This window comes from Corythoichthys intestinalis, chromosome 11 (assembly GCF_030265065.1).
Source record: "Corythoichthys intestinalis isolate RoL2023-P3 chromosome 11, ASM3026506v1, whole genome shotgun sequence".
NCBI lineage: Eukaryota > Metazoa > Chordata > Actinopteri > Syngnathiformes > Syngnathidae > Corythoichthys > Corythoichthys intestinalis.
The window spans coordinates 28,571,851-28,594,283 of record NC_080405.1 but is presented as its reverse complement, the minus strand read 5'-3'; the positions used below and the strand labels follow the sequence as shown (position 1 = coordinate 28,594,283).

The following is a 22,433-nucleotide window of genomic DNA, read 5'->3' as shown; positions in this document are numbered from 1 at the left end:
AGGCACCTTTCTGCTCCACCGGCAGCTTTTTGCCTTCCTCCTTAGCAGCACTGTCTTTCCGAGGCAAACGGTTACAAGAAGCACTCCTGGATTTAAAACCTGGGAGACAATGACGACAATACTTAAAGGTGAATTTGACCCCTGGTTACTTAATGAATGGTACTTGAGTTCAATCACGCGTTTGGACATCGAGGAAGAGTCAAGTAATCAGTTTAAACCATCTCATTGTAAAGAAGCTCTCAGGTCTACTTTGGAAACAAATACAGTGGTACCTCGAAACACGATCTTTTCGACATCCGACGTAAAATTTGACTTGCCATTTGTTTCGACATATGACGAAATGCTCGAAATACGAGGATTTATGACAGCGTTGCAATTTCATTGTTTTTCCGTAAGACGCACACACGGCGGATTTTCTTGTGAGAGAAATCAACATGGGTTCCAAGAATGTTAAAGCATGTGGTAAAAGAAGAAAAAACGTGAGGCTTGCCAATATGAGTGTGTGGGGTGCGCATCCATTAACTGCTTGACAATACTCCACCGACCTGTTTGTTAGTCTTTATAAGTAAAGGTGACCACCATCGCCAATGAGATCGCCAGCTTTGTCAGGTTTTTAATCTTTTTTTTTTCAGAACTTGGGCAACCAACAGCCCACAACAATAGGACGTTAAAAGTAAAGGGATATCTCAACTGCACTCTCTCACTCTGCCGTCAGCCCCGCGGTGCGTTCAGGTACACCACACAAAATACGCTTGCCGCATTAGAACCCGATTTGTTACATTATTACTAGGGCTGTCAAACGATTAAATTTTTAATCGAGTTAATCACAGCTTAAAAATTAATCGCAACTCAAACCATCTCTAAAATATGCCATATTTTTCTGTAAATTATTGTTGGAATGGAAAGATAAGACAAGACGGACAAACATTCAACATACTATACATAAGTCCTGTATTTGTTTATAATAAAAATAAATTCACAAGATGACATTAACATTATTACATTTATGTGTATTTTGCATAGCTATTTGATTGGGAATGCCAGTTCTCTTTGAATTGAGCGCTTTTCTTTTTTTTTGAGAGATAGGAATATTATTTTTGTTGTGCTTTCACTAAATGATACTGTAGCGACTTAAATGTTCGGCCCAAATGCATGATGGGAAGTTGGGCAACCATGACTGTCAGTGGTGGCTGCAAATGGTATCCAGTATGTTCTGCATTGTGTTCAGTTAGGCTTGTTAAGAAAAAGATTGTCTCCTGCTCCACCCAAATGCATGATGGGAAGTTGGGCAACCATGACTGTCAGTAGTGGCTGAAAATGGAATACAATACGTTCCGCGTTGTGTTCAATTATGCAGTGTTAAGAAAAAGGTCGTCTCTTGCTCAGCTCAAATGCATGATGGGATGTTGCGCCACCATGACTGTTAGTAGTGGCTGCTTAAGCCAATAAAAGGCGAGATCCAATGAACCTGTGTCTACTTGCATTTCTCTGCCTATTCGGTCTCAATGTTCTAAAACGGCGTCATTGTAAACCGTTCTAGGCAACGCATGAATGGGTCATTCCGTCCATGCGTTAATTGCGTCAAATATTTTAATGTGATTAATTTAAAAAATTAATTACAGCTCATTAACACGATAAATTTGACAGCCCTAATTATTACAGGTATTATTATTATTACTATTATTATATTATTATTCAGATTTTTATTCACAATGCATTTGTTTTTCTTTTCGTAATTGCTATTTGTAATAGTAACAGCAGTATTTATTAAGGATTTGGTGTAGGTTTTCGGGCTGCGGAACGAATTAATGGAATTATAATGTATTCTAGTGGGAAAATCTTGCTCGACATACGACCATTTCGACTTACAAAGTCCTGGAACGAATTAACTTTGTATGTAGAGGTACCACTGTATATTAAGGTTTGAAAAGGCGTCCCCTGTGCCCCTGCTGTGATCATGTTCCAATTTCAATAACAGATCAATAATATCAGATATCTGGACACCACCAAAGTCTGAACATCGACACTTATTTTATACATCTGGACTAAAAAAAAATATGTCATCAGAAAAATACCACCCTACCCACCCCAAAATAAAATGTTGTATTTTAGGCATCTGTCATGATGGTTTTTACCAGATTACCCAACAACCTTTCCAGTGATAATGCATCAGTTTGAAGCTATAGGTCTTTTTTAAGCAGCAGGGTTTGCTTTGGTCCTTGTATTTTATAAGCCTGGCGGGCAGCTAGGCCAAGCTTTCAAAAGAACCTGAACAGCCATATCAATTTTAGGTGGTTAAATAATATACAGTTTACACATTTTTATTATACATAAGTCATAAAAATATATCAGAAGGAAATGCTTTTCCATAACAGTGTAGCAAACATCCATTTGTGTTTTTATCCGACTGTCTGCGAGACCCTGAAAGTGTCTGCGATTCGTGATTGGAGTCAGGAGGTGGGGCCCTTCAAAGGAGCATTGCAAGTAAGTCTCCCCTTGAAGGTGTCAGACAACTGTGACAAATTGTAGTTTTTTTTCCCTCCAAAAATTCATTTTCATGATCCAAAGGTTATTGGTCAAACACTGACAAAAAAACAACATAAAATAAGTACAGGGAGGAGAGGAGGCTAGACAAGGATGGGGTAGGCAGAGGAGGAGGAAGGGGGAACACAACAAAACTTACTTTTGTCAGGAGATTTGACGAGGGTGGCGGAGGACGAGGATAGGCGTTTACTGATGCTCGCCTCTGATGGCGGTTTGAGGTTGGTGGTGGATGTGGAGCGCTTGTCTACTAGTGGGGAGGAGGAGGGACACACAATGAAGGGATTCAACTAGAGGTATCTGAAACTGGAGGGCTCTAAGGTTAGTGATTGGGGAGGTTTTACAACACTAGTTTCACATACAGTATCAACTCTAATGGCAAACCCATACTCGCTAATAAGATCTGGTACAACAGCAGTGGCTCCAAAAATATCTGCCTTTACAAAGGTAATATCCACATTAATTGGCTGATGTTAGAGAGATAAGTGAGATAAGTGTTTCACATATTTTGTCTCCTTTTTCTATCGTTACAAAGGCAGTATTTTTGCTACTGGTCGTGTTGTTATTCTCATCCCGTTTCCTACATTACATTCAAATCTTCAAATGCACACATGACAATTCATGCTAAAAATATGTATTTTTTTAAGCAACAACCACCACATTGTGCTTTCACATCATGCGGTGAAGTTAGTACAGCAGACAGAGTAGCCAGCACATGGCTTGATCAGGACCCAATGTGACATTATTAGTTCAGCCTCAACACTGGGCTTCCATGCAAAGTAGCCCCGATTACCCTGCCCTGCCCAAAAGTGAGTGAGTTTAAGACCTAAAACAACATTCCCGGCCTGTGGAAAGCAGATTGAAAGAAGCCCCGTCTATTCATCCATTTGTGTTAGGCTGCAGAAGAAGGCGTGATACGTGCCCATGCTGCGGATTTAAACCGGCGGGCAAATCGCAAAGAAAACCTTCTCGAGTCCTTGGTGGCTTTTCTGGTAAGGCAGGAGCGATTACTATAGCTACTGGAGATGAGGTACTGGCATCTGAGTCTCCTGTGGGAAAAGAAACCTCTCAGAAGGGAGCGACAGCACACATGAGGCCTGGTGATCTCACTTCTTTGAAGAGAGGAGGGTAAACATGGCTAGGCAGCCATCATGTCTTTCTTCATTCGGAGAGTCTCGAGTCAAAAACAAACCTTTACAGATAAATTTGGAGTTTCTATGGAGTTTCTGGGATTTGGGGGCTTTAGTTCGAATGGGATGTTCTTAGACATCAGTTGTTTAAGAAAGTGCCATTGATGGAAACTTTTAATCACACAAAACAACAAAAAAAACATTACCTGCTCGGCCGTCAGAGTCTGTTGACAATCCTCCCCAGGACCATCTCTTCTGTCTTTGGTCGACCCGCTGGCTTCGCTCTAATGTTCGTCTCATCACTGCCTCGTAATGTTCCTGGCCGTCAAAAAATGATATATTTCATACATCGTCACAGAAATAATCGTTTTTAAGAATATCATATCTTCCGCACCGGCCTTTTACGGCTTGGCTACCTTTTCCTCTTCCTGTTTCTGCTTCCTCTTCTCCTCCACAGCCTGGCGCTTCTGTTCCTCCTTCTTTCGCTGCTCCACAGCCTTCCTCTGACGTTCCTCTAGCTGACGCTCCACTTGCATCTTGGCCTTGCGCTCACGCTCCATGATCTGAGACTCGCGTAAAGCTGACAGCAGACAAAAAGGCACCATAGAATACAAAACATTATTATTACCATGGTCATATCTTTTCTCTCATCGTAGTCATTCTGAAATCAACTGTCAGTGAACTACAGCAACTCGACAATAAAAAATCAGAGTGCGGTTGAGTAAAAGTATGCAAAAAGTCACCAAGGGTTTCCAAGCTCTGGTATGGAAATCAGCGTAAACTTTGTGTCAGGAGGTCCAGGGCCTGACTTTCATGGTAAAAGCAGCTGTGTGCGATCATTACATCACCAAAGCCGCAACATGATTCTCCGTGGAACGAGAAATCGCGCTTCTGGATTTGGCGGCCCAAAATGGAGAAAAAATCTAGGTCGAGTGAGCCAGTCCCCAAAAAACACGGTTTGACATTTGGATCATTTCCAAGATTAAAGGATTCAAACCCAAAGGTTTCCTCGAGCAGTGCGTAAGATTGCATTTTCCACCACTTAAAGCAAGATAGTCTTCTTACCTTGTTGCCTGTCTGCCTCCTCTCGTCTCTCCTTTGCAACTCGCAATCGATCGTCTACTCGGAGTGCGGCCCCGTCGAGGACTGAAAGCGCACATAAAACAGTTACACACCTGCGGGTTGCAGCTTACACGAAATAGTAACAGTTGTGCAGCATGTTCGGAGGGCTGGTGGGGGAGCTATCATTAATGAGCTTGTCAAGTAATAAGGTGATGACTCAGGCCCTCTGTTCACTAAGCCACGCAGTGTGGGGGGCTACAATTGGATTGCATAGCAGCAAGTTCAGATTAGACAAGGCTGTAAAGCTGCGACAAGATGCAAGATGGGGTGCTTTACCTGGCCGACAGCCCTGAGTTTTGGCTGCTGCGTTTGTAGGAGTTGCCGGACACACAGCCTGGATGCGCCGCTCGTCGGCTTGGGCCTGCGCGGCTGCAGCTGGACAGGGGAAAGCGGACAGTTTAGGTTAGTGATGTCGCTGATCCGATCACGTGATCAGAAATTTTTCAGAGGATAGGAATCGGGTGAAAAGGATCAGGCTTTTATTTAAAAAAGGGTTAAAAAGTAACAAAATCATCCAGAAATGCAATAGCATTGCCAAAAGAATAAATGTATACGTTTTGTACTCTGCAAGACTCCCGGAAGAAGCAGAAGAGGAAGTACTGTAAACAGTACAGTACTCTAACACTCTAACATTTGGAACTTTTGTTAAAAAATACAAATTAAAAAAAAACTCCCTCCCTGGTATCGGATCGAGACTGTATTGGCAGATTTTCAAAATCAGGTGACTTGAACTCGGGTGCAAAAATATGCAATCGGGACATCTAGGGCTGCAGCTATCGATTACTTTAATAGTCAATTAATCTATCAACTAGTTATTTCTAATAATCAAGTAATCAGATTAGGAACATTTAATGTGTTACAGAAAATATGAGATGTAAAACAAAGGCTTGCTAAGATTGCACTTTCAAAAGGTCATTAAATGCAAATAAAAAATAAAATTACAGCGGGTTTTTTTCAACTATGCAGAATTGCACTTTCATTTAAAAATAAAAGAGTTGAGCTTAGCCTCAAACACTATAAAAAAATGAGGATCTAAGTACAACAAAAGAACAATTGGCTTACTTTCATCACAAAAGTCCCCTCGCTCAAATGCTATAAAATGCCTTTTTTTTTTCTCACAATACTCTTAGCAAATTGTTCAAACACATATTCCCACAAAAAAACAGCTAAATATACATATAAACTAAACTACAAATGCAAAAACTTATGTTGGTCTTAACAGGGAGCAGCTGGATTCAGCCACGTTAAATGAGTTATGTCAAATTCACTGTTGCCACAAGGACAGTGTATCCACCCAAATCCATAATAAAACTAAATGCAAACACTTTCAAAACAAACCACTACAACACCACTCTGATTACAAGAATACTTGAAGCAGCAAAATTTGAGTCGAAGCTTTTTTCTAATCGAGTAACTCGAGTTAATTGATTAATCCCTGCAGCACTAGGGACATCCCTAGTTTAGACCCTGAGAACTTCTCAACGTTTGCGTTAGCGCTCCATTGTAATGTCACAGGGTCGATTTTCACCATCGGAAGGGGTAAAGTTCAGTATACGGTAACACATTTTATGGAGGAAAAATGTTGACATATATTTTTTTAAGGGCTGTCAAACGATTAAAATTTTTAATCGAGTTAATTACAGCTTAAAAATTAATTAATCGTAATTAATCGCAATTCAAACCATCCATAAAATATGCAATATTTTCCTGTAAATTATATATATATTCTGTAAAATAAATTGTTGGAATGGAAAGATAAGACACAAGATGGATATATATACATTGAACATACGGTACATAAGGACTGTAGTGGGCATTTCAATCTACTGTCATTTAAATCTGTCTATGCTGTCCTCACTCTGAAGCGTCTACTTTTTCCAAAGCTAGACAGCTAGTGAACGACACCTTAATAATTAGACTTCTTCCTTTTTCATATGATTTATTAATAAAATGGGCTCAAACCATTGTCCTCTTTAGACCGTCGTAAAACTACAAAAAAAAAAGTACACAAGCATTGCATTAGCAACAACGTTAGCTTAGCACGCTATACAGGTTCACTAAACATAAACAAAAAGCGTCTCATACAAAAAATATAACCTTTCGCTTACTAACATAATATGTACATTCTTTACAACAACCATACTTACGGACAAATCTTGTCCAAGGATCATATAAGCACAACATTATCAGCCCGAGACGTCTTGCAGACATAATGAACTGGCAAGGAAACAATAAACCATGTCGCAAAGCGACCACAAGAGTTCGCTGTTGGACAGCGCAAAAAGCCTTGCTTTAAAACTTACCAAAAGGCAGAATACTTTCTGAGCGGGACATGTGCGTTAATTGCGTCAAATATTTTAACGTGATTAATTTAAAAAATTAATTACCGCGCGTTAACGCGATAATTTTGACAGCCCTATTTTTTTTATTATGGAGGAAAAATGATAATAAAAAAAAAAATAAATAAAAATAAAAAATAAAAAATTATTATGGAGGAAAAATGCCCCCCATGAGTCATCACCTTATCGTGGTGGAGGGGTTTGCGTGTCTCAATGATCCTAGGAGCTATGTTGTCTGGGGCTTTAAGCCCCTGGTAGGGTCACCCATGGCAAACAGGTCCTAGGTGAGAGGCCAGACAAAGTATGGCTCAAAAAGCCCCTTATGATGAGCAAGATTATTGAACCCCAGTTTCCCTTGCCCGGACGCGGGTTACCGGGGCCCCCCTCTGGAGCCAGGCCTGGAGGTGGGGCTCGAAGGCAAGCGTCTGGTGGCCGGGCCTGTCCCCATGGGGCCCGGCCGGGCTCAGCCCGAAAAGGCAACGTGGGTTCCCCTTCCCATGGGCTCACCACCTGTGGGAGGGGCCAAAGGGGTCGGGTGCGTAGGGAGTTGGGCGGCAGCCAAAGGCGGGGGCCTTGGCGGTCCGACCCCCAGCTGCTGAAGCTAACTCTTGGGACATGGAATGTCACCTCTCTGGCAGGGAAGGAGCCTGAGCTGGTGTGTGAGGCAGAGAAGTTCCGACTAGATATAGTCGGACTCTCCTCCACACACAGCTTGGGTTCTGGTACCAATCCTCTCGAGAGGGGTTGGACTCTCTTCCACTCTGGAGTTGCCCATGGTGAGAGGCGCCGGGCAGGTGTGGGCATACTTATTGCCCCCCGGCTTGGCGCCTGTACGTTGGGGTTTACCCCGGTAGACGAGAGGGTAGCCTCCCTCCGCCTTCGGGTGGGGGGACGGGTTCTAACTGTTGTCTGTGCGTATGCACCGAACAGCAGTTCAGAATACCCACCCTTTTTGGAGTCCTTGGAGGGTGTGCTAGAGAGCGCCCCCTCTGGGGACTCCCTCGTTCTACTGGGGGACTTCAACGCTCACGTGGGCAATGACAGTGAGACCTGGAGGGGCGTGATTGGGAGGAACGGCCCCCCCGATCAGAACCCGAGTGGTGGTCTGTTATTGGACTTCTGTGCTCGTCACGGTTTGTCTATAACGAACACCATGTTCAAACATAGGGGTGTCCATATGTGCACTTGGCACCAGGACACCCTAGGCCGCAGTTCGATGATCGACTTCGTAATCGTGTCATCGGACTTGCGGCCGCATGTTTTGGACACTCGGGTGAAGAGAGGGGCGGAGCTGTCAACTGATCACCACCTGGTGGTGTGTTGGCTCCGATGGCGGGGGAAGATGCTGGCCAGACCTGGCAGGCCCAAACGTATTGTGAGGGTCTGCTGGGAACGTCTGGCAGAATCCCCTGTCAGAAAGAGTTTCAACACCCACCTCCGGCAGAACTTCTCCCTTGTCCCGGGGGAGGTGGGGGACATTGAGTCCGAGTGGGCCATGTTCCGCACCTCCATTGTTGAGGCGGCCGATCAGAGCTGTGGCCGTAAGGTGGTTGGTGCCTGTCGTGGCGGCAATCCCCGAACCCGCTGGTGGACACCAGCGGTAAGGGATGCCGTCAAGCTGAAGAAGGAGGCCTATCGGGCCTTTTTGGCCTGTGGGACTCCGGAGGCAGCTGACAGGTACCGGCTGGCCAAGCGGACTGCGGCCTCGGCGGTTGCCGAGGCAAAAACTCGGACATGGGAGGAGTTCGGTGAGGCCATGGAAAACGACTTCCGGATGGCTTCGAGGAAATTCTGGTCCACCATCCGGCGTCTGAGGAGGGGAAAGCAGTGCACTATTAACACTGTGTATAGTGAAGATGGTGTACTGCTGACCTCGACTCGGGACGTCGTGAGTCGGTGGAGAGAATACTTCGAAGCCCTCCTCAATTCCACCGACACGCCTTCCTTTGAGGAAGCAGAGTCTGGGGACTCTGAGGTGGGCTCTTCGATCTCTGGGGTTGAAGTCACTGAGGCGGTTGGTAAGCTCCTCGGTGGCAAGGCCCCGGGGGTGGATGAGATCCGCCCGGAGTTCCTAAAGGCTCTGGATGTTGTAGGGCTGTCATGGCTGACACGCCTCTACAACATCGCGTGGACATCGGGGACAGTGCCTCTGGATTGGCAGACCGGGGTGGTGGTCCCCCTTTTTAAAAAGGGGGACCGGAGGGTGTGTTCCAATTATAGAGGAATCACACTCCTCAGCCTCCCCGGTAAAGTCTATTCAGGGGTGCTGGAGAGGAGGGTCCGTCGGGGAGTCGAATCTCGGATTCAGGAGGAGCAGTGTGGTTTTCGTCCCGGCCGTGGAACAGTGGACCAGCTCTACACCCTCAGCAGGGTCCTTGAGGGTGCATGGGAGTTCGCCCAACCAGTCTACATGTGTTTTGTGGATTTGGAGAAGGCGTTCGACCGTGTGCCTAGGGGAATCCTGTGGAGGGTGCTCCGGGAGTACGGGGTACCGAGCCCCTTGGTAAGGGCTGTTCGGTCCCTGTACGACCGGTGTCAGAGTCTGGTCCGCATTGCCGGCAGTAAGTCGAATTCGTTCCCAGTGAGGGTTGGACTCCGCCAAGGCTGCCCTTTGTCACCGATTTTGTTCATAACTTTTATGGACAGAATTTCTAGGCGCAGCCGAAGCGTTGAGGGGGTCCGGCTTGGTGACCTCAGCATTGAATCTCTGCTTTTTGCAGATGATTTAGTGCTGTTGGCTTCATCAAGCCGTGACCTCCAACTCTCACTGGAGCGGTTCGCAGCTGAGTGTGAAGCGGTTGGGATGAAGATCAGCACCTCCAAATCCGAGACCATGGTCCTCAGTCGGAAAAGGGTGGAGTGCCCTCTCCGGGTCGGGGATGAGATCCTGCCCCAAGTGGAGGAGTTCAAGTATCTTGGGGTCTTGTTCACGAGTGACGGTAGGAGGGAGCGGGAGATCGACAGGCGAATCGGTGCTGCGTCTGCAGTAATGCGGACGCTGCACCGGTCTGTAGTGGTGAAGAAGAAGCTGAGCCGAAAGGCAAAGCTCTCGATTTACCAGTCAATCTACGTTCCTACCCTCACCTATGGTCACGAGCTTTGGGTCGTGACCGAAAGAACAAGATCCCGGATACAAGCGGCCGAAATGGGTTTCCTCCGCAGGGTGTCCGGGCTCTCCCTTAGAGATAGGGTGAGAAGCTCGGTCATCCGGGAGGGACTCGGCGTCGAGCCGCTACTCCTCCGCGTAGAGAGGAGCCAGCTGAGGTGGCTCGGGCATCTGGTTCGGATGCCTCCCGGACGCCTCCCTGGAGAGGTGTTCCGGGCATGTCCCACCGGCGGGAGGCCCCGGGGACGACCCAGGACACGCTGGAGAGACTATGTCTCTCGGCTGGCCTGGGAACGCCTTGGGATCCCGCCGGAGGAGCTGGTTGAAGTGGCTGGGGAGAGGGAAGTCTGGGCTTCCCTGTTAAAGCTGCTGCCCCCGCGACCCGACCCCGGAACAAGCGGAAGATAATGGATGGATGGATGGATGGAGGAAAAATGTTGACATATATTTTTTTAAAGATGAAGTTGAAATATCATATGTGACCTAGAACTGCAAAATGGTCCTGGAGGATCTTGAGCTTCTTTGCCTTGAGGAACTTTGAGGTAGAGATTTAAGTATGCGAAGGAGCACTATTCTGCTGCAGAATATGTCCCTTTTTATGGTTAGGAATGTAAGAGGCAGCTAAGATTTGTTAATATTTCAGACTATTTACTGTATGTTGCCTTCCACCCTGCAGATCTTCCGCACACCCCCATACTGGATGTAACCCCAAACCATTATTTTGCCACCACCAAACATCAGTTTTCTGAGTGAATCTCGGATCCACGCGGGCTCTAGTAGGGTCTCCTGCAATATTTGCGATGACTGCGGTGTAATTCAATGGAAGATTCATCTGAAAAATCCACCTTTTGCCACTTTTCCAGCGTCCATCCTTTTGACAGGCTGTGGGCCTTGGCAAATGCCACACGGATTTTTAATTGTCTTTTGTTTAATACTGGTTTCTGGGCACTGATTCGACCATGGAGGCCATTTCTAGACAGAATTCTGGCTTTGGATTATCCAGCCAACAACCGGTCCTCCCGAGCAGTTGTCTTGCAGGGTCTGCCTGACCTGGGCTTGTCAAAAACGTCTCCAGTCTGTTCATATCTTTTTTTTAATGCTCTGTACCTGACGCTGAGACACATTGAAGGGGTCTGCCACATCTACAGTGGATCTGGTCTTCAGGCTCTTGATAATTAACACTTTGGTCTCAGGAGGAATCTTAGGCATCTTGTCGGAGGTCAGGTTGCGGTTGATGTGCAATGAGGTTCTTTTTATACACACCTGAGAGTTAATTGATCCATTATTGGTAACCGGTGAAGCTCTAATCTAGGATTGTGTGCATCACTGGACAAGGCGACAAGACCTATGTCTTTGCAAAAATTGACTCAATGGATTTTACCAAGCTGTAAACATCAGAACACTTTTCAACAGTTTTGTTTGGCACCGAAATGTTATTCCAAAACCTGCTGGGATTAAATATTATCCATGTAAGAAAATATTGATTACAAATATATTAGAGGGACACTTCAGGTCCATGTGTAAGCAAGCGACAAGACTTTTGTCAGGTACTGTATTTCAACTATGAAATCATGGGACGTCTATTGCTGTCAATGCCACTGTAACCTGATCACCTACGGTGTGTGACAACTGCAGCTGTGACAAAGAATCATAGGCTGACAAAAGTGTTGTTTGGAATCATTTTATAAGGGCGCATAGCAGACGTGGTAGGAAGGAAACAAACTGCATTTCTCGGCGGTGCGCTCTCAGCACAACTCAACTGCTGACGAGTAGGCAAATTAGATCTTCTGTCATGTGATATGAAAACAAGGCTGCTTCCAACTTCATTCATTGATTCATCTGCCTACGGTGGCCATACGATGTGTTCTTAAGTGTTTATTCCTTTTCGGTGTGTACAAGCTCCTGTCAACTTGAACAAAATAAATGTAAAAATCTTAATGGCACGTAGCAACTAAAGTACTTAATGGCTCTTGCCTGCAATGTGAGACTAGGTTCACTGTGGAGATCAGTGAAACACGAGCCAAGAACTCACACGTACTGTAATTAGAGTATAACCGATCTTTTAACACTCAGCATCATCCTTCTGGAAGAAACAGCCAGCCACTGTGTGCATTGTCAATGTCCACTCATTCAATATTTTTTTTCATTTGCTGGACTAAAATCGATAAATAGATGCCGAGAACACTTTGTAACATGGCAACTGTTGCCATGTGATGCTCTGAGAGCAGTGGATATATGGACTCAGACTTGATGACTCATGGTTGCATTAAAACAAAACACTGATGGAGCAAGCATCTTCAGTTGGAGATGTAATGATTTTTAAATCATTCTAAATGTTCAAATAATAAAAAGTACTGAAAGTAGGGATGTGACTTACATGTATGCATTTATATTCATTAATTACAAAAGATATAACAAGTAAAAAAATAAGAATAAAAAATTTAAAAAATGAAAATGCATTTTATATGTGGGGCGGGTTGCGTTCCAATCATGGAACCTTTAAAACACATGGAGCCAAATTGTCAGTTCACAATTTTCTGGTACACTGATGAAACTAACCCAGACATTAAGTCAGCTGACGGCTACTGAAATAGAGTAATCAGGATTAAATAACGACATTTCATCTAATAAGATAATTTTGTATGTGTGTTTGTGCAAATATAATGTTCTAGTCTACATATTTTACTTACAACACGATGGCTTAAAGTACAAAATTATTATTTTGAGTTTTAGTTTTAGGCCTCTCAAATTAACCAGGTTTAGGTCATGTATTCGATTGCGTATGTCCGTATGTTTTTGTTCACAATAACTCAAGAATGAATAAAAGAATTATGATCAAACTAATAACCGAAGCGGTGACTAAATTTGGGAGTAATAAGGTCGGATGTCAAAAACATATTTTGCGATAGCATGATAACAAATTAGCCTAGTATTTAACTAAAATTTGCAGGACATGTGATATGATGAGAAAAGAAAGGTTCAAAGAGGTCAGAAATATGGTATGGCTTTGAATTTGGCAGCTCCGGTCTGCTCTATGAGTCCTTTTTCTTGCTTTTTTTTTTCCTCAGAGGAGATTTTTGCTATTGTACTGTTTCAGTACGGTTACTGCCGTACAGTGGTATGAAAAAGTATCTGAACGTTTTGGAATTTCTCATATTTCTGCATGACATCACCATCAAATGTGATCTGATCTTTGTCAAAAATACACGGATGTAAAAACAGTGCTTTAACTAAAACCACCTGAACATTTATAGGTTTTCATATTTTAATGAGGATAGCATGCAAACAATGACAGAAAGGAGAAAAACAGGTCAGTGAACCCTGTGCCTAAGGAGACTTAAAGAGCAATTGAAACCAATTTTTACCAAAGAATTTAAGTCAGATGTGTGCCCAATCACTGATGAGCGCTTTAAAGATGCCCTGCCCACTATAGAACACACACCTGGTAAGAATTGTCTTGATGAGAAACAGTGTCTGATGTGCATCATGGCCTGGTCAAAAGAGCTGTCTGAAGACCTGCGATCAAGGATTGTTGATTTGTATAAAGCTGGGAAAGGATACAAAACAATCTCTAAAAGTCTGGATGTTCATCAATCGACAGTCACAGAAGTTGTCTACAAATGGAGAGTTTGGCACTTTTTTTCTCTCCTAAGGAGTGGCCGTGCACCAAAGTTGACGCCAAGAGTTGAGCGCAGAATACTCAGAGAGGTAAAAAACACCCCTAGAGTGTCTGCTGAAGACTTACAGAAATCAGTGGCACAGTCCAATATTTCCGAACACACATCAACTATAAGTAAAATATGGCCAAGAATGGTGTTCATGGGAGGACTCCACGGAGGAAGCCACTAGTGTCTGAAAATAAATAAATAAATAAATAAATAAATAAATAAATAAATAAATAAATAAAAAAAAGTTGCTCGTTTAGCGCTCACAAAAAGGCACTTGGACACGCCACAGAAGTTTTGGTAAAATATTTTGTGGACTGATGAAATCAAAAATGAATCGTTTGGTAGTAACACACAACGTCATGTGTGGAGGAAAAATGGAACAGCTCACCAACATCAACACCCCATCCCCACTGTGAAGCATGGTGAGGCATCATGATTTGGTGCTGTTTTGCTACTTCCGGGCCTGGACAAGTTGCATTCATTCATGGAAGAATGAATTCCAAAGTTTTATCAGGATGTTTAGCAGGAAAACCTGAGGCCGTGTGTCAAACAGTTGAAGCAAAAAAGAGGATGGATGCTGCAACAAGACAATGATCCAAGACACATAAGTAAATCAACTTCAGAATGTTTTCAGAGAAACAAAATACACGTTCTGGAGTGGCCATGTCAAAGACCAAACTTGAACCCCATTGAGATGCTGTGGCATGACCTTGAGACAGCAATTCATGTCAAATAACTCAGGAATCTGACTGAACTACAGCAGTTTTGAAGAGAAAAATGTGTCAAGATTAGTCATGATCGATGTGGCAGACTGATCTGCACCTACAGGAAGCGTCTGTCTGAAGTTATTGCTGCCGAAAGGGGGGCACAAAATATTAAATGTAATGGTTCACTTATTTATTTTCCCCCCCTTCTGTCATTGTTTGCATACTATCTCGTAAATAAGAAAACCTATAAATGTTTGTGTGGTGTCAGTTAAAGCACAGTTTTTTTTCATCTGTGTGATTTTGACAAAGATCAGATCACATTTGACGGTGATTTTATGCATAAATGTGAAATTCCAAAAGATTCAGGTACTTTTTTTATAACACCGTACATTATGCAAGTATCATGACAAAATCAGAATTTTTGTATTGGGACAATACTATTAGGTACACTTGTAATAGCACTCCTCCCAAAAAAAATAATGATTTTTGCGTGTGTGTAAATGTTGCTCATTAAAAATCACTCCAATAGTCATTTGGCACCAAGTTGCCAAGTGCCAACAGATGGTGTATTGCTGACCAGCTTGTGTTGTGAAAATAAATCAACAAAAAATACAAGTTGCCATGGAGTGAAATGATCATTCATGTGTAAATTGAAGTGCTCTGATTAGATGGTAGAAGAGGTCCTCGAGTGAGCCAGGTGTGCTCATTGAATACGAGCAAATCTTACAGCGACATCCATTGGCAGTGATAGACATCCAATCCATTTTGCCTGGGAAATTTGAAAGTGAAAATGGTTTGGACGTCTATTGCTGTTATTGTAAAACATAGTAATGTACTGCCTGTCCAGAAGAAGCATTGTGACCAAAAATGAGCAATCACATTTTGTGGCATGTACCCACTTAGCAATCTTGATGCCTGCTGGCAATACCACGCGCACACGAACACGTTTAAACACACAGCCAGATCTCCTACGGGATTACTCCAGACCTTGTCATGCAAAGGTAAGCCTGGGCTATTTGCAGTACGTCCTGGCATGGTGATACATGGTGTCTTCCAGATGGATCTCAGTCATTCTCTCACTCAGTCTGAGTGAAGTCAAGAGAACAAATAACAGAGCCACGGTGGTGGTTGACTCCATTTCAAGAATACTTGTCATGCTTCTAATAATTTGGCAACAACCGGCAACCTTGCAGCGCCGCTACCCCATCATTTCAACTGGGTAGTTTTTCTCCTTGCCGGCATTCTTGTGGAAACCTACAAGCACGTGAGCAAGATTCCTGACATTACAGTGCGACCTCGAAGGTCTGACTCCATGAATGCCTACCATGCACAAGAAATTATAATAATGCTATTCATATTATTAGTTTAAGCATCGACTCCTTTTGTTTTATCGCTCTTTGTTCCGGCTTCACTTTATTTTCATAAAACCACAAATCTGGACGGATGAAGATTCCGGAGTGGAAGGCGCAATGGATGGAAAAGGGGAGACAGGAAGAACATCAGCACTAAATGTGGCCACTTGTTGCCAGGAGTAACACCCACCTACGCCCATGTCAAGCATGCATTAACCCCTTCTAGTGTCTGAAAAATACCCCCCCCCCCCACACACACACACACACAAAAAAACAGCCAGCCCTGCAGCCATAACAAAATGTGCATTCATGCCCTGCACAGACCGGAAGTGGCAAACTGATAAACAGATGAAGTCAGTTTTTTTTTTGGTTTTTTTTGGGATGGGGGAACACAAGTTATTATCAGTACATCAGCTCCCTATCCGGCCTTTATGCATCTGTGACACTGATGATGCTTTATCTAAAATTCAGGTCAGACATTGTTATGGTAACCCAGGACAGATAAAGGAGGGGATTTATACCGTATGTCAACATACCACTAAAGTCGCTTAACAAAGGACATGACGAGAAAAGGCTTCAAAAATAGTGATTAAGTTGTTTCATGATAACAAAGAGGATAAACTGAAACATAAAAGCCCATTTGACAACCATAACTTCTTGATGGAATGAGCTAAAGTGGCTACGTCGTCGAGCTCAGCTCCAGCAAGTAGCAACTCAGTTATTTTATTACTTACCATGCCTGGCCTGAAGTTGACAACTTATCATAAAATGTTTGATAAAGCTCACACAAAATAAAGTCAGCGAATAAACGTCAACCTCGTCCGGCTGAGTAGATAACGTTACAACTTCAATTTAGCATTAGCCACGAATGCTAGTCAGTCCAATCGTTGGGTTCCTTGTGGGAAAGTAAAACCAAAATGTTATATTTATAACGTATGAAACTGTAAAAGCTGACAAATTGGCGCATTTTACAGTTATTGTCAAGGCGAGTGGTGCTACCTTTACTAGCCCGGCGTTGGTGGAAGTAGTGGCGGGGGGAGGGCTGACCTAACCGCGTTGCAGCCCGTTCAAATCACCGCCAAAAAGCAAAACTCCCTCAAACTAAACAATGCAAGAAAATATTTTCCTTACCCATTTGAGCCCGCAGTCCTTTAAGAGTCACTGCGCCCTCCGCCATTCCTGCAATTATTCTTCCTGAGTGTCTTTTTGTCCTTTTTTTTAGAGCGGGGGCGAGTCGCACATCGCGACCGACCGGTAGGCAGGCAAGCTGGGATCGGACAGATCGGACACCCGGGGAGACGTGGACGTCAAAGAGTACTGACTATATCGAGAGGCATCACTGTGTCTCGTTTCCGGAAAGACGAACGTTGTAAAAGCTCATCTAAAACAAGGCGTTCTTAAAGCGCGAGACAACACCTAGTATAAATGACATTCTTAAATGTGCTAATTTTTTTAGAACTATAATTATGGAGAAAATAATTCAACACATACACACACAAAAAATACATCCTACGGGCGCAGCCATTTTGTGATGTCAGTTATACTCGAGCAAATACACACTGTAAGGCGTAGGTTTGGTCTCAACAATGGTAGGGACGATATAACAGCATAACCTGCATGTACACTTTTTGCTGGGGACGGGACATTAATAAGACCAAACAGATTGGGTGAACGGGGGTCAGGGCTACATTACTCACAAATATGAACCTAATCAATTGATAGGCTAAACCAGGGGTCCCCAAACTACGGCCACATTTGGTCCGGCCCCCTGAACATAAAACAACAACATAAAAAAATACATATTATTATTTTTTTCAATAGTGTTATTTATTTCCTGGCTTTTTTCTGAGAAGAACCCAGAGAGGGTTATTTGGTTATTATCTATTTAATTAATAGTGTTATTATTATTTATTATTATATTTAGGGCTGTCAAACGATTAAAATTTTTAATCGAGTTAATTACAGCTTAAAAATTAATTAATCGCAATTCAAGCCATCTATAAAATATGCCATATTTTTCTGTAAATTATTGTTGGAATGGAAAGATAAGACACAAGACTGATTTATACATTCAACATATGGTACATAAGTACTGTATTTGTTTATTATAACAATAAATCTACAAGATGGCATTAACATTAGCATACATAACATTCTCTTAAAGTGATCCATGGATAGTGTTGAGAGAAATGGTGGAGGAAATGTTTTGTATTCATAAATGTGTCCTCGGTTGATGTTGAAATAATGTTCCTATTGCTTGTTATTATTGACATATTATCTTTTCGCCACAAGATGGCAAGATGGGACTTAATTGTCTAAAGTGCTACTTTTATTACTTCTTTGTGTTTGACTTTGATTACTTTGATTTGTGGGATTGCCTGTGAAGACAGCAATGAGAGAGGATGTATCCGCATATCGATGGAAATTAAACATGCCAAGTTTCGGCTAAAAGACAACTTATTCTCCGTCAATTCGTCCTACGAATGCAACGTTGAGCTGCAACCACCTCAACAGATAGAAAGACTTGTAGTTCTTAAAAGATAAATGTTAGTACAAGTTATAGAAATGTTATATTAAAACCCTTCTTAATGTTTTCGTTTCATTTTCAATCAAAAAATAAACTAGTAGCTCGCCATTGTTGATGTCAATAATTACACCATGCTCACTCAAGGTACTAACCCATAAAATCAGTTGGACCCAAGCGCCAGCAGAGGGCGCCAAACACCAAAAAACAAGTAACAAGCGGGCATTACACTCTACTGTCATTTTAATCTGTCTGAGCGGAGCATGTGCATTAATTGCATCAAATATTTTAATGTGATTAATTAAAAAAATAATTACAGCCCGTTAACGCGATAATTTTGACAGCCCTAATTATATTATATTATTTTTATTTTATTTACTTTTGTTCCATGACGAATCCAGAAAGGGTTATTTGATTGTGGCTTTCTGAAAAACAATACATTTTTACTTTTAGGCACTCCTGCAATCGTCACACTTTTTCTGTTACAAACTGACCCTGGCCCCTCATCAGAGAAGGGAAGGGTTATGTGGCCCTCACAGGAAAAAGTTTGGGGACACCTGGGCTGAACGATCATTTCAAAATACATCTGTATTGACTTATACTAGCTTTCATATGTATGGGTTCAGGTGATACACCGTTTGATTCAAGCCTTTGTTTCCAAAAACTACCAAAGAACTAGTTTTCCAACTTCCAGAATAAATATCTGGATTTTATTAGCAAATTTATAATGCAATATTTGAACATAACTCAAATCATATTCACATACACAATAAATACAAACTTGTTAATAATCTCTTAACTATCCAGGAATGCAAAAAATAAACATTTGTCCTAAGACCACTCAACATAGTCTGTTTAAATGAAGAAATTTAATATAACTGAAAAAACCACTTAGTCAGGAATAACAAAAATAAAAATGTAGCCTTCCTTCAGGTAAAACGCAATTGCTTTTGTCCACAAGCACAACAAACTCAACAAAAAATGAAAGGTCTATTGAGCTGCTTTAAAACCACAAAAATAAAATTGAAATGAAAACTGTAGAGAAGGGGGTAAACCTCAGTTCACTACATTTCTCAGAGTTTAATTAACATTAACAGTAGAAAACACAAACAAGAGGAAATTTCTATTAAAGCATCTTCCTACTCGAGTTCGGGAAATTCACACAGATTAATGTTATGCTAACTCTGATGCAGGTCGGACTTGCAGTAGCAAAATTTGTGGTGTGTTCCTCACTTCCACAACATTGACGTCTTTTGTATATTACTTACAGTGGCTGCTGCTGGCGGAAAAATAACTAATATTCCTCGTCCTCGAAGGGAGCGGAGGAGGCGGCATGTTGTGTTTGTGTCGGGGCCGTGATTCCATGTGTGTGTGTGTGTGTGTGTGTTTGAAAGTGGGGGGGTTTGAAGTAATCAGCAAATTAAACGAGCATTTGAGGGAAAAATGAACTGGCAAATTCAGCAAGTGAAAAGGGGTCAATGTAAATCAACATAATGAAAGTAATTCACTAAATAATGGTAGGGTCAATTCTATCTTTACAATATATGGGAAGACAATCTAAATTACCTATATAACTAATTCATTATGTCATTCAAAAAAGGCTGCTTAAAGGTTGTGGGGACAATTTGAGAATCCTGAAAAGTTGGTATTTATGTCCACACCCTCACTATGCAAACCTACACCCTTGTTGTAATAACTCGAGGTGCATGTTATAATGGTTATTAATAACATATTGAGAAAGGGCAGGTAATCTGAGATGGCCACATTTGATTGGGTAAAATAATACCGGCATTAGTAAAATGTCTGTCAGGTGGCCATTTCTCATTGTTATTATTCTGGATTTTTGTTTTTAGTTTTTCTCCACTATTATACAGCAGAGAAATGGAATTATGTGTTTTTCCAATTAATCAGATAAGATTATTTCCGCTAGGATGGACATGATAAAAGTTTTGTCTTTCCCTTTAAAATGTATTTAAAACTTAGGCAAGCTATAGCCCAATGGGTTCACACACAAATACAACAATACAGTATGTGAAATTCAATTTATTGTTCCAACTACAAATAAATCAACTATGTATTCACACTGGTCGAGATTACTATTTAAGTAGGTACATGTGATTATGGATAAAAATACATATGCAACATTGTAACAAGCAAAAATATACGCAATTACACAATTACTAAAGTACTGGTATTACTGTATTGTATTTTGATGAGAGAAAAAAAAATAAATGTAGCTGTTCTTCCGGTAATAGACAATCATTTGAGGGAGGGGGGGGGAACTGAACAGGAAACTTTTAACAAGATCCAAGTGCGTCCTCTCGTGTAAATTTAAGGTTACTACATCCAAATCAATTAGTGGCGTCGAACTGTTTCATTTTTTGTTCGTGTGCCACATCCAACCGAAAACGACTACTAGTGGCTATATCGGTACATTTAAAAAGGAGTGTGCAGTTCACCGTCCACCACAGGCTTGATTACACTCCATGACAATCCAGCATAAACTGGTAGCCGCAAGGTTCTGTAAGATTTGTTGTGCTGTTGGTACTGATTTTGCTATTACGGGCACAATCTTATGCCTGACTTCCTTAGCACCGAAGCAAGTTCTGACATTTGACACCCATGGTTGAGATCAGTGGGTTTTCAACGTTTTTCACCACTGGCCACCCAAAAAAGTATTTAACCCTCCAATTACCACTGTCATGACCAACATTAAACTACAGCTGCAATGTAGGCCAGAGTGAACTGACGTTACTTTTCATGTTATACACGTTACATGATCCATTTTATAATGTCTTTCACATCAAATATGTTTACAGTGGTATGAAAACGTATCTGAACCTTTTGGAATTTTTCACATTTCTGCATAAAATCACCATCAACTGTGACCTGGGCTTTGTCAAAATCACACAGCTGAAAAAGCAATGTCTGCTTTAACTAAAACCAGCCCAACATTTATAGGTTTTCATATTTTAATGAGGATAGTATGCAAACAATGACAGAAGGGGGGAAAATAAGTAAGTGAACCATCACATTTAATATTTTGTGCCCCCCTTTGGCAGCAATAACTTCAACCAGACGCTTCCTGTAGCTGCAGATCAGTCTGGCACATCGATCAGGACTAATCTTGGCCCATTCTTCTCTACAAAACTGCTGTTGTTCAGTCAGATTCCTGGGCTGTCTGGCATGAATCGCTGTCTTTAGGTCATGCCACAGCATCTCAATGGAGTTCGAGTCTGGACTTTGACTTGGCCACTCCAGAACGTGTATTGTGTTCTTCTGAAACCATTCTGAAGTTGATTTACTTCTGTGTTTTGCATCATTGTCTTGTTGCAGTATCCATCCGCTTTTTAACTTTTAGGTTTTCCTGCTAAACATCCTGATAAACTTTTGAATTCATTTTTCCAATAATGATTGCAAGTTGTCCGGGCCCTGAGGCAGTAAAACAGCCCCAAATCATTATGCTCTCTCCACCATGCTTCACTGTGGGGATGCGGTGTTGATGTTGGTGAGCTGTTAAATATTTCCTCCACACATGACGCTGTGTGTTACTCCCAAACAATTCAACTTTGGTTTTATCAGTCCAAAAAATATTTCGCCAAAACCTCTGTAGAGTGTCCAAGTGCCTTTTTGTGAACAATAAACGGCCAGTCCTTGTTAGAGAAGCAACAGTGCCGAACTCTCTCCATTTGTAGACAACTTCTCTGACTGTCGATTGATGAACATCCATACCTTTAGAGATGGTTTTGTATCCATTCCCAGCTTTATACAAATCAACAGTCCTTGATCGCAGGTCTTCAGACAGCTCTTTTGACTGAGTCATGATGCACATCAGACAATGCTTCTCATCAAGACAATTCTTACCAGGTGTGAGTTTTATAGTGGGCAGAGCAACTTTAAACCACTCATCCGTGATTGGGCACACACCTGACTTTAATTGTTCA

General features: G+C 42.2%; 1 protein-coding gene across 17 annotated transcripts in view; it reads right to left on the bottom strand.

The window, feature by feature from the left end:
• The window catches only part of map7d3 (MAP7 domain containing 3), a 41,066-nt gene extending 23,761 nt beyond the window's left edge, over window positions 1-17,305 (bottom strand). For 3 of the 17 annotated variants that reach the window (XM_057849471.1, XM_057849475.1, XM_057849476.1), the window contains exons 1-8: window positions 17,097-17,304; window positions 5,070-5,168; window positions 4,737-4,817; window positions 4,088-4,251; window positions 3,878-3,989; window positions 3,507-3,590; window positions 2,684-2,791; window positions 7-99 (exon numbers count right to left, since the gene is read on the bottom strand). In XM_057849471.1, the coding sequence (XP_057705454.1) occupies window positions 7-99; window positions 2,684-2,791; window positions 3,507-3,590; window positions 3,878-3,989; window positions 4,088-4,251; window positions 4,737-4,817; window positions 5,070-5,168; window positions 17,097-17,142 (787 nt within the window). In that variant the 5' untranslated portion in view covers window positions 17,143-17,304. Of the gene's footprint in view, window positions 1-6; window positions 100-2,683; window positions 2,792-3,506; window positions 3,591-3,877; window positions 3,990-4,087; window positions 4,252-4,736; window positions 4,818-5,069; window positions 5,169-17,096 lie in introns of all 17 variants that reach the window. The other 14 variants (XM_057849470.1, XM_057849477.1, XM_057849480.1 and 11 more) reach the window with 14 other exon arrangements.
• Window positions 17,306-22,433: the final 5,128 nt, after the last annotated feature.